The sequence below is a fragment of the Orcinus orca genome, chromosome 16 (genome assembly GCF_937001465.1).
Source record: "Orcinus orca chromosome 16, mOrcOrc1.1, whole genome shotgun sequence".
NCBI lineage: Eukaryota > Metazoa > Chordata > Mammalia > Artiodactyla > Delphinidae > Orcinus > Orcinus orca.
Window position 1 is genome coordinate 63,761,158 of NC_064574.1, and position 12,701 is coordinate 63,773,858.

At 48.8% G+C, this 12,701-nt stretch overlaps 1 protein-coding gene across 2 annotated transcripts in view; it reads left to right on the plus strand.

Annotated features, from left to right (window-relative positions):
• The window catches only part of XYLT1 (xylosyltransferase 1), a 312,287-nt gene that overhangs the window by 155,438 nt on the left and 144,148 nt on the right, over positions 1 to 12,701 (plus strand). For both annotated transcript variants that reach the window (XM_033416459.2, XM_004285733.3), the window contains exon 3: positions 9,913 to 10,423. In XM_033416459.2, the coding sequence (XP_033272350.1) occupies positions 9,913 to 10,423 (511 nt within the window). The remainder of the gene's footprint in view (positions 1 to 9,912; positions 10,424 to 12,701) is intronic.

The window sequence follows — 12,701 nt, forward strand, 5'->3', positions numbered from 1 at the left end:
CTATACTGCCCTGATAATAATATAACGAATATATAAAAGTAATTTAAAATAAAAACAATGTGTATTTCATTCTGTAAGTGATCAGGCACAACACCGCCAGACTAGCACCTCCCAAACTGTAATGTGCAGATGAACCCCCTGGGGGTCTTGTTAAAATGCAGATGCAGTGGGTCCAGGTGGGGGCCTGAGATCCTGCATTTCTAACAAACTCCCAGGGATGCTGATGCTGCCGGCTGACGAGCCTCACTTTGAGTGTCGAGGGCCTGGAAGACACATGGAAAGTTCCCGTGCTGGATGTTGAATCATCAAGAATTACAGTTACACACAGCTTGCATGGCTGTTGATGATAGGATTTTTTTGAAATCGTACTAAAATTCTGTATGATGTAGGATCTCCCCTTGAGTTAAAGGTAGTTACTTTCCTAGAAAATTCAGTTACATTAAAAGCATTCAAAAGTGCTCTGTCATACGTAAATTTGTATTAGGTTCCTGACCTGCAAAATTAAAAATGAGTTGTTCACCCACGTGACATGTAGAGACATTCAGAAGTCCTGCAGGATGTGAGACACTTCCCTACTGCTTTGGGAACATGCATTGCCAGGGATCTGGTGTCCTGCCACCAGTCTCTTCCAGGAGCGACCCCCGGTCATTGTGGCAACCAAAATGGCATCACATGTTTTCAGAACACCCCGTGGGGGGCGGTCCCACTTCCATGGAAGACCCTGGAATTACAGGATTCATTAAGGGCTCTGAGGTCTTTGAGGCAAGGCTCTGAAGTTGAGTTCTTTGAAGATCCTGGGTCCTTGGTTTCGAGCAGGCTCGCGGCATGCGGGTGGGTAAGGGGACCTGGGCCAGGCTGGACGAGAGCTGTGATGATCTGTCCCCAAATGTCCATAATATCATAGTTAAGAAAGTCCGTCTTAGAGGAATCCAGAAGGCTTTGTTGTTGAAGCAAGGCTGGGTTGTTCATTGTCACTGTCACTGTCACATCCTCCTGGTGGGCTGCAAGGACAGCGTGGGTCAAGTCTGGACTCCTGTGCTGAGGCCCCAAAGACGCGGCATTATGGGGTTGAGGTCCAGACCATGTGGCCTTGGGCAGTGTCAGAGATAAACAAGACCGTAAGGACAGATTTTGATCTGCAAAGTACTGTTGCACTAGGGGGAAGGGTCCAGTGTGAACTGAACTCCACTGTGATTTGTACAGCGTGACTGGGTCTTTTAAAGGGAGCATGAGGGAATAGTGTGGGGGTGAGCAGGGGCTCAGTAGAGTCAGGGAAGTGAAAAATGACAGAAAGCAGAAAGGGGGGGCTCTGTCCCCAGGAAACTCATCTGGGTTTGCTGACTGGCGCTTCTCCAGGTTAGTCCTCTTCCCTCCCACAAAGGCTGGGACGGATGCTGGGGCCCTGTCGTCGGGGGTTGGCTGGAGCAAACTAGATTCTATTAGCAGCCTTGAGTTTTCTCAGGCAGGCGCTATGCGGGGGGCTCACGTCATGCAAGAGCTGTGTCCTTGAAATGTCAGTCTTTACAGGCCAAGGTTGAGACCTGGTTGAGGAGGGGCTCGGAGGGGCTGGGCTAGAGTTTGGTCAAAGGGGAAATCTTTGCCAGCAGGTCACTCTCCCCCCAAGAGGGTGGGCCAGGGCTTCAGGGTTCTGCCTCTTTCTAGATAAAAGTAGTTATCAGCACCCCATTTCCAGTTGCCCTAGATTTCTATCTGTGTGTGTGTATTTATTGTGTGTGAGAGTAAAATGTAACTCCACAGGCTTGGCGTATAGGGAAAGACCCAACATAAAAAGGCCCTCAACTTTTTATTTCCTCAATGAGTAGATATTTCGGATGACAAGTATTTCAGCAATTCTCAAACTTGGTGGTCTCCATGGACCCCCTTATATTTTCAAACATTATTTCAGACCCCCAAAGAGCTTTTGTTTATGTAGGTTATATCTATCAATTATTTGCTATATATTGAAATTGAAACTAGGGCATTCTTAAAATGGTTATTTATTGATTTACTTAAATTAACCGGGCTTCCCTGGTGGCGCAGTGGTTGAGAGTCCACCTGCCGATGCAGGGGACACGGGTTCGTGCCCCAGTCCGGGAAGATCCCACATGCCGCGGAGCGGCTGGGCCCGTGAGCCATGGCCGCTGAGCCTGCGCGTCCGGAGCCTGTGCTCCGCAACGGGAGAGGCCGCAACGGTGAGAGGCCCACATACGGCAAAAAAAAAAAAAAAAAAAAAATTAACCATAACCCGTTACCTATCTATATAAGTAAAAAATTTTATGAAAAATGCATATGTTTTGTACAACAAAAGCAAATTTCGTGAAAAGAGGCATTGTTTTACATTTTTGCAAGTCTGTAATATCTGGCTTAATAGAAGACAGCTGGATTCTCACATTTGCTTCTGCTTTCAATCTGTTGCGATTTCACACATCATGGAGCCTCTACAAACTCCACTGTGTGCTTGTGTGAGAGGATGAATGAGAAAAAGGAAAATAACATCTTCAAATTATGATGGAAATGGTGACCTTGAAGATCCCCTGAAAGGGTCCCCCAGGAGTCCCCAGAGCACACTTTGAGATCTACCTCATTAGATCATCACAGTAAGCATTAATTCCAATTAAATCAATCGTAGCTAACATTTATTAAGTTCTAGGCTTTATGTTAAGTGCTTTACACATATTAACTCTTTGAGCTGTTGTAATAGCCCGGTTAGGTAGGTACTAGTTATTATGCGCATTTTACAGAGAGGGAGACTGAGGCTCTCAAAGTGAGGTACTGTGCCCCGGGTCACTCAGTGAGCAAGTGGCAGAGGCCGGGTGGATCTGAACGCACTTCACCTCCCGACCCTGCCTTTCCAAATGATTTAGGTCTGCTCATCAAATGATGGGGTGCCAGGTAAGAATGTTGATTGAGTGCTGAGTACATATCAAGCCTCATGCTAATTGTTCTGTTGTTAACTAGAATTAAATATGAGTGTGCCCTATTATTTAATCTCTCCTGCACCTTTGCAAAGTAGGTCTTCCTACCCCCTTTTTTTTGTAGATGAGAAAACTGAGGCTGTGAGAGGCTAAGCTTCTTCCTCTGTATCTCAGGGTTAAGGGGCAGAGGCTGGATTCCAAGCCAGCTCTATCCATCCAGCTCCCTCCCTCCTCACCCCATGCTGGGCGTCCCGTTAACATGACTAAATTTGCTAAATTACACCAGGCTTATTATTGAGGGTTCTGTTAAAGCCTGGCCTGCCCGTGCCCAGCAAAGACCACGGGTTTCTAAGCTCTGGCCAGCCCTGCCACTTTTTGTGCATGCAAATGAGCCAGGCGGGTGGGCGCCGGGCCTCTGTGAGGTCTATTTGCATTGGCAGCCCGGTAATTGCATGTCCTAATTGGGTGCAGCCATGCACACTGCGCCTCCTCCATTCCACTGCCCTGGCACAGAAGTCCTTCTGGAAGCAGGTGTGGGCTTCTCCCCCATGTGCCCCTCTCAATGGCCTTGATCACCTTGGTGATTGGAATGAAGCCTCGGACACTGAGTTCAACAGCAAACAGCTACTCAGCTGGCAGTGTGTCCACATGGCACAAAAGAAAGCCCTAAACGGGTCATGATGAGTGAGCAGGTGGGACAGGCGCCCTCACGCCTGCATAGCGCACCTGGCCGGGGCTCCCCTCTGACACCATCTCTATTCCTCATAGCTGCAGAGAGGCGGTGCAGTGTTGGCGGGTGTGGCCTCTGGACCCCAACTGCCTGGGTTTGAATCCTGGTTCCTCCACTTCCTAGATCTGGATTTAGTCACTTAACTTCTCTGAACCTTCATGATCCCATCCAAAAAACGGGGAGAATAACATAGCATCTCCTTCATAGGGTCCTCATGGGGATCAAATGAACTAGTCTCTGCAGAGGGCTTGGGAACAGAGCCTGGGGCAGAGCCAGCACTGTATGCATATTTTCTAATAGATGCATGTTTCGTAAGCACCTTGCACGTGTCAATCACTGTGTTCTGTGCTTCATCTGTTCTCTCAGTTCCAGGGAGTTAGATGCCAGCCTCAGCCCCTGGGATGGATGAGGACATCAGGGTGCAGGGAGATGAAATGGTCTGTCCCAGGTCAAAGAGCTGCTGGAGAAAATGATCACAGGATGAGGCAGGGAGAAGACAATGCACTTAGGAGCGTCCATCTATCCCTCAGTCCCTGGTCCCCTAAAATCCATCAGTTATTTCTCAATGATCTGAAATGGCAGAGCTTTGTTCATCGATTGTATCGATTAACGGTTAATTCAGAGAATGTTCAGCAGCACACACACAGGACCTGTCCTTTTACAGGTGAGAAAATCTGATGGTCGCTGAAGCAAGACAAGTACCCAGGTCTCCTCCTTTCTTGTTCGGTGTTCTTTCTACACAAAAGTAAGAGCAAAGGTTTATCAATGAGTGGAGAGTTTGAAAACACAGCAGCCCACCTCCACCCCTCGGAAACAGGACCTGGGTACAGGGGAGGAGGTTGGGCCGATTCAATTGATCAAGTGAGGAGAGATCCATCCTGAAGTCTGAACGTTAGAGAACCAGGAAGGACAGAGCAGACCCAGGCGTCTCTGAAACAGCAGCCTGGGTCATGTAACCTGCCTCACGAAACCATCTTGTGCTTGGCATATTTCTACCTGATTGAAATTGACTCTAAACATGCCCAAGGTTGAATGGGAATAGAGGACATTATTGCATTTAATTATTTCTCCAGAATAAAAATGGATTCTAGCAACAGCTTAGGGGTAAGGCAACAGCAGAGCAATTAGAGTTTTGGAGCTCGCATGCAAACATTTGAATGTGCAATCATTGCAATAAGTACATTAAAATAAAATAAGTCAAAGGGTTGCATTTGCATAAATAACCCAAGGTGAGAGTGTTGGATTGCTTAAGAATAAAGGGGACACAGCTGCCGATCACAATGAAGAAATACTAACGGATCTGTCCTCCAGGTGGAGACCATCAGGGGTGAGGTGGTGGAGGCCCGGTGTTGATTAGTAGGGAAACTTCTTTGCTCATTGTTTCTCCTGCTTTGGGTGTGGTGGGCACATTCTGGAAGTTTTGACATACATTCATCCTCACCAAATACCCATGACATAAGTATTATTTTCACATCCCCATTTTCCAGATGAGGAAACTGAGGCATGCAGAATTTGAATCATGTCATTTCTAGCATCACATTCATTCCTTGGTCAGGTTATTTAACCTCCCTGTGCCTTACTTTCCTCCCCTTCATTAGGGCTCATGCTGTTGCTTCACTGGGCAACAGCATGTGAACAGCATCCTCTAATGGGCAACAGCATCCTCTAATCGAGAGGATTAGAGACACAAGGTGTGTGAAGGGCCAGAGTATGAGGGGACATGGGTGCTGAGGATATGATAGTCATCTCGCATGTATTTGCCTGGAAACCTCCCAAGGTTGGTTTTTACAGGGAAGGGAGCCTGGGTTTGGATGTCTGGATCTTGATTCTCCAGGGGAAGAAGAGAAAAGCTGAGACCCGTTTGCCTCTTGGCGAGCAGGTGAAGAGTTAGAGGGAAGGTAAGGTGATATCTCATGCCCATCGAGGGATGGATGGATAAAGAAAATGTGACATAGACGTACAATGGAATATTATTCAGTCTTGAAAAAGAAGGAAATCCTGCCGTATGTGATGCCACGGATGAACCCGGAGGGTGTGATGCTGAGTGAAATAAGCCAGACAGACAAAGACAAATGCTGCTTGATCCACTTACATGAGAATCTAAAACAGCCGAACTCAGAAATTCGGAGAGTAGAATGGTGGTTGCCAGGGGTTGTGGGAGGGGAAATGAGGAATTGCTAAGCAACAGGCATAAAGTCTCAGTTACACAGGATGAATACATTCTAGAGAGATGCTGTACTACCTTGTGTCTGTAGGTAGCAATACTGTATTGCGCACTTAAAACGTTTGTTAAGAGGGTAGAGCTCATGTTAAGTGTTCTTGCCACGATAAAATAAAATGTACAAGAAAAGAAAGAAAACTCTGGAGGGAAGGTGTAGGAGAACTCATCAGCTATTGTAGGAAGCAACCCTGATTCAGCGTGACAGATCATCCCAGGCCTCTGGGTGATGCCTGGTTCTCACTGACTATGGCTCAGTGGCTTTTCTGGAAGCTATCGAATATCTGTGAGCTCTTCATTCCAGAAGTCAAAATATTGCCCTTTTCTCTTACACTCGAATCTTTTGATTGGCAGCGGAGTAGCACCTGGGGCCAGGCGGAAGGCCAAGGGGCCACCGTGAGCTCACCATCCCCATCGCGGGGGTGTCTCTAAGTAGACAATGCTTATTAATCAGGAGTCCTGTTAGAATTGATGGTGGCGCCTGGTCCTGATATCACAAATTAACCAGAGGAGCCAGCCGTTCTCTGATGGCCACATTAGCTTCGTTGATTGCAGTGCTTCCTGCGACTGGTGTTGCTTGGAGAACTTCTGCCAGAAGGTGGTAGAGAACGTGAGCTTTTGAAATTAGTGGTTTTATGGAGGTTTTCTGCTTGGGGGACAAACTGGTGATCGTCAGTTCATGATGAGGAAAGAGAACAACCCAGGAACAGTACTGAGGATGTGTTTGATGAGAGAGGATGCAGATGGCTGTGAGGGCAGAGGCCTTTCTGCTCAACTCTCTGCCTTCTTGTTAACTTCTAGAAAACAGGCTTAGGGACAGAATTTAAATTCTTATTCTCAGGCAGCAGGAGTCATCGAACAAAAAAATGATAATAAACTGGCTCCTGTATCTGAGGGCAGCTAAGGGGAAGAAAGCAGATCAGGTTGGCTCCTGTATTAATCAGGATGAGCTGGACTATGCTGCAGTAACAAAGATCCCCAAACCGGATGAGCTAGACTATGCTGCAGTAACAAAGATCCCCAAACCTTAGTGACAACAGCAGAGGTTTATTCTGCCCATGGAGGGTTGGTGGAGTCTATCCTCCACCCTGGCCTCACTCAGGAATGCAGGGCCTTCACCATCAGGAGTGTGGCTGGATGCTATGGGGGAAGGAGGGACATGGCAAACTGTGCCCTGGCCCGAGTCACTGGTCTTGGCCACGGCAGGTTGATTGGCTGTGCCTCATTTGCAGGGGATGGGAAGTACAATTGTATCATGTGCCTAGAAGGAAGAGAACTGGAATATTTGTCAAGGGCTTTATTGAATACCATCCCCCCATCCAGCTCCATCCCAACCTAGGCTAATATGAGCAAAGAGAGAGATACCCCATCCATTCCCCCACAGAGAGGGGGGAGCTAAATGCTCCTCCCTTGACCTCTCAGCCAAACAGAAGAGGCACGAAACTATAGCAGGTTTTAGAATTAAACGGGTACGCGTTCACAGCCTCCCCTAAATGATGTCGGGCAAATCACTGAACATCCCCAAGTCCCCCTTGTCCCTCTTTTGTAAGATGGGGGAATGGTAATACCTGTCTTGAAAGTTACTTCTGAAGGTTAAACATGGAAGGGCTTGGCACAGTGCCTGGCACTTGATACGTGCCCGTGCCTGAGAGTGTTAAAGCAACAAGCCTTGGCGCCTCTTTCTGTAGAATAGGGAGGAGGGTACCCCTTATGGGACGACTGTTGGTATCCAGTAAGTAATACCTGTGTGTCATTTGCATATGGTGCCTGCTGACAGCGAGTGCTCAGAAAATGCATCTGAGAGGCTGCTTGGGATTCTTCAAGGGCCTCTGGACAGAAAGAAGGGAAAAGAGGAATATCAATGTGGTTTGTTTATAAGAACAGAGGAATGGCCCCTCACTGAGGGGGATTTCTTGCAAGATACGTGGAGAGGTAAGAAAGACTGGAAACGGGTGTCAGAACCAGAAGTTCCCCTTCACAGACCAGCATGTAATAGCTGCTCCTGTGTATGGCCAGTAGCCACTCCAGGACCCGTCACAGACTCCACTCTCCCTCGGCCTCTCCTTGTTTCCTTCTTCCTACCCATTGCCTCTCAGCCCCTGCCACCTCAAGCTCCTGGTGCTTCGTGGCCCCTCCTTACTGTCCTCTCCCTCTCTGTGACTCCCTGCCACCTAATGGCCACTGAGCAGCCTTGACACGGCTATTTGGAGATGACATGCCTATCCCAGGTCCATTTAGCTGGGTGGGAGTGGATGGGAAGGGAGCCAGGCTGCAGTGCTTAAGGGGACAGAGTGATGGGGATCAGAAGGGCTCTGCGGCTTCCTGGAAGTGGCTGGTGGAGCTGGTAGCCTAGGGCATGGGGTCTGCAGTCTATCTGGCTTGAATCCCAGCTTCACCACCAACCAGCTGAGTTACCTTGGATAAGTCACTGATGCCCAGTACCTGCAAAATGAGAATAAAAGTAACATCAACTTACAGAATGGCCACGAGGTATCTCAGTGTAGTCTTCATTCTTACGGCCTCTTGAAATTGGTGCTTGATGCTAGGGGAGATGGGACAAAGGCAAGAAGAGGGCAGACATGTTGCTGGGCCAAATGGGGACATTGGAGACAAGGGCAATCAAACCAAGCCCGGGGGAACCTTCTAAACTCACAGTTCTTGGAGAGCTGGGGTCTGCACACTTTTTCTTAAAGGGCCAGCTAGAAATATTTTAAGCTTTGCAGACCAGTCTCTATGGCAACCACTCACCTCTGCTGTTGTAGCAGGAAAGCAGCCACAGACAGTCCATAAATGAACAGGCGTGGCTGTGTTTCAATAAAACTTTATTTACAAAAACAAATGGCGGGCAGGATTTGGTTCGGGGAGGGCAGTAGTTGGCAGACCTGCTGAAGGAGGAGCCACGCTCAGTGTCAGCTGCACGTCAGCCGATCCTGGGCACCAGCACTACCTCCACTGCTCTCCACCACCCTCTTCCTTGAGAACCTTGAATCGGCACATTCAGGAAAATGCACGAGGATGTCTGCCCTCAGAATTGCTACTCATTGCCAGTGTGTTTCTAGAGCAATGGGTGTAGATTTATGGAGTCAATTAGCGTTCTCTGTGGCCTCTGTGTCCCCTCTGACTAGCTTTGGGACAGTGGATTCTCTTTCAGGTTAAGGCCTTGATAATGGGCTCTAAGCAAAAGCAATGTGTTTTGGAAGTGATGCAGGATGGTGGTTGACCAGTGCATTTGATCCGAGATCAAAATGGCCAGGGCCCACCTACCCATGGAGAAGCTGAGTTTGGGGTGCCCGCCTTCCCAGAAAGACTCATTTTCTCCAGAATGATTCTTGGCCTTTCCCTTGACACCCTGCCCCCCCACCTCGTGACTTAATCAGTTCTGCTCTAGGTACAGACATCAAGAGTCAAAGCTCAAACATAAGACTGTCACAAGTTTTCATCCCCCTGGGACTCACTGTAGGATCCTTGCCTAGGATTGTCCTATAAAGGGCATATTCCCCTCAAGATAGCCGGTGATGCCTCCCCCTCAGAATTCACTGTGGCACGGTCTGATTTCTCTTACGGGCATAGATCTACGAGCATGTCCTAAAGGCAATGTAAATTATATACTAGCCTACCAATATTTTCTCCCCTTATAGCTTTATTATGGCATTTCTAGCCATTAAATAAACCATCACAGTGCTTGCTGCTAGAATTTAAGCAGGAAGCTTGGAACAAACTGTCCAGATTCCAGTAGCAGAGACAACCAAGGAGACTTATATGAAAAGGGGGTGTGGTTAATAACAAGCATTGAGGATCATAGTCGTAGCACGTTAGAGCTTGCAAAAGCTTTATTTTCTAGTTGGAACATCTTCTGTTTCCAGGTTGGGAAACTGAGGTTCAAAGAGAAAAACCTAACACGAGGTCTAACATTAAGCTCGTAGCAAAGGCAGGGCGTGGAACCAGGGCCCAGACTTCCAAACCTATGTGCCCCACCCTCCAGGGCCAGCCTGCTTAGCGTGATGGCAAAGTCAAGTTTCTCTTCTGTGTTTCCTTCCTGTCTTCTCCAGGATGGCTACTTCTCTCACCGGCCAAAAGAGAAAGTGCGAACAGACAGCAACAATGAGAACTCTGTACCCAAGGATTTTGAGAACGTGGACAACAGCAACTTCGCACCCAGGACTCAAAAGCAAAAGCACCAGCCCGAGTTGACGAAGAAGCCCCCGAGAGGACAGAAGGAGCTTCTGAAGAGGAAGCTGGGGCAGGAGGAGAAGGGGAAGGGGCATCTGTCCCCAGGGAAAGGTACCAACGAGGTGCTGCCTCCTGGTGCGAGAGCCCCGGTCAACGGCAGCCGAGGGAAGGATGCCCCCAGACAGCCCCACGCCCGGAAGAGTGGGGGCAGCTCCCCCGAGATCAAGTCTGACCGGCCCCTCAAGTGTGACATCTCGGGTAAGGAGGCCATCTCCGCCCTGTCCCGCTCCAAGTCCAAGCACTGCCGCCAGGAGATCGGGGAGACCTACTGCCGCCACAAGCTTGGGCTACTGATGCCCGAGAAGGTCACTCGGTTCTGCCCCCTCGAAGGTAAGTCCCAGCCGCGTTCTGCTCACATTCTCAGACCTTCTCAGAATAACCGCCCTAGTTTTCAAACCCCAGATGAAGACAGGAGATCTTTTGTTTTGGGCCTCCCTGAATTCAGAAGTCTCGTGTGAGAAAAGTTTTGCAAAATCAAATTACCTTTTGTTACAGCTTTAACCTGTTGCTTTGGTGGCCAAGGATAAAATACAGTGCAGTCGGGGCTAATGTGGAAGTCGTAGGAGGCAATGGTATTGATATGGTTTGTTTTCTGTCTCAGCAGAATATTGGGATTAAAATTGACACCAATGTTACTGTAATTGAATAAGATTTGAAAGGTTTCTAGTTGGTTGCATTGACGTTGGAGGCTCTGGAAAACATCCTTCCCATTTTCCTCCACCTAAAATTCCTTCCTTCCTTATTTTCTCCCTCCTTCCCGTCTTCTCTCTCCCTCCCTCCCTCCTGCCCTGTGCTGGGCCCTATTCTCTGTGCTGATGACCAGTGATAAATCAGACCTCTTGCTGCGATGCAGTGCGAGTCAGAGCTGTAACAGCGGCGTTCACGAGCACAGGGGAGGGTCCTCAGAAACTGGGGGGGGGACAGTTTTGCACAGGTGAGGCATCACCGTGCATCTCTGCATCTCACCTCACGCCTCTGACACGTATTCCTTGCTGGCAGGTTTCACCTTTTCCAGTGCGTGTGAAAGGGGGGTAATAACAATTACCAAGTGCTCACTGTGTCCCGGGCACAGCACGGGCACTTTGCGTTCAATCAGCTCATCTCACCCACCGCCCAGTGAGGCTAGCACCGTCATCGTGAGCATAACTTTTTTACACGTGAGAGACGTAAAACAGCTTCCCTAAGGTCACGTGGCTTGTAAGTGGCCTTACAAGCCTGCAGGTAGAGACATCCTGAGATAGAGATACTGCCATCCTGGGTTAGGTCATATTTTGTCAAGATCCCTTCTTAAAAAAAAGAAATATGTTATGGCAGAAAATTTCAAACCCACCTCAGAGTAGGGAGAACCTTCATGTTCCCGTCATCTAGCTACAGTTAACTCGTGGTGGTCACTGCTGTTTCACCCATGTACCCTCATCCCCACATAAGCTCATTGTTAGCCAGTAGATTTTATTTTTCCTTGCAGAAGACGTTACATCCCAAATAGTTTGTGAATTAGTTCGTCCAGTGGTTTTCTCCATGCAGAGGGCGGACTGCATCCAAAAGACACTTTCTACAAAGAAAGAGCCAGTGTCATTGGGAACAGACAGGGAGGGATGCATTTGAAATGGAGAGATTGTGTTCTAGTTGAGTTCAGCCATGAACTGATAGGAAAAGCCCTTTCCGCTCGCTGGTTCCATCTTCCTTATCTGTCCAGGGAGTGCCCTGCATTAAATGCTCGAAGGGTCTTCCCACCTGGTCTTCCCTTGCGGCCCGTTTCCCAATTTGCTCTTGGTCACCCCTCATTCTCATCGGCCATAATCAGTGCAAGGGGTACCCCGCTATCCCTCACTAAATGGTCAAGCGTTCAAAATACCTCCTTGTTGCTTCTAAATTCAGATACTACCAAATGCTTTAGTTCACTCTCAAGTGGAGAGAGAAGGTCCCCGACCATGGGACAACCCAGAGGTCCTGAGGGCAGGGGTTGGGGGAGGACACGTGGAAAGACCTGCATGGGGCAGGGACAGGGTCCACGCGTGGAAGAGGAATGGGTCCATGGTCCCAGCGGCTGGGTCCGCCTCTTTGTCGAGACAGAAGGTCAGAGCATCAGGAAAGGTGACAACAGAGCTGGACCAAGAGGCAGGGTGGGGGCAGGGGGCTCTCAGTTCCCCCAACATTGGAGGATTTGGAAGCCAGGCAGGAAGATGCCTAGTGCTTCCTCAACCCCCCATCTCTCTCGAGAGAAGGATGTGCATGGTAAGAATGGCTCCCAAGGAAAAGGGGACTAGATCACCCCTAGAGAAATCCTAATTCCGTCTCTCCACTGGACAGGTAAGAAACGAGGTCCATAGAGGAGAGGAGACTTATCAACAAGGTCACCTAATCAGTTAGAGGCTGAACTTGGGCTAAAATTCAGGCCTCCTCACCTCTCACACATGCTTCTCTGTTGACCGCTGGTCGCAGAACGGAGGGTGTGGCTCAGGTGGGGGATGGCCACGTGGATAAGTGTGTAAAGAGGCTTGGAGGTGTCCACGGCAAGCCCTTCACGTGGCCCTCTGCGTGGGGTGCAGTGGGGACAGCTTCAACTCATTACTCAAGTTCATCTGTATTTTTTAAGTTTTCTGTTGGA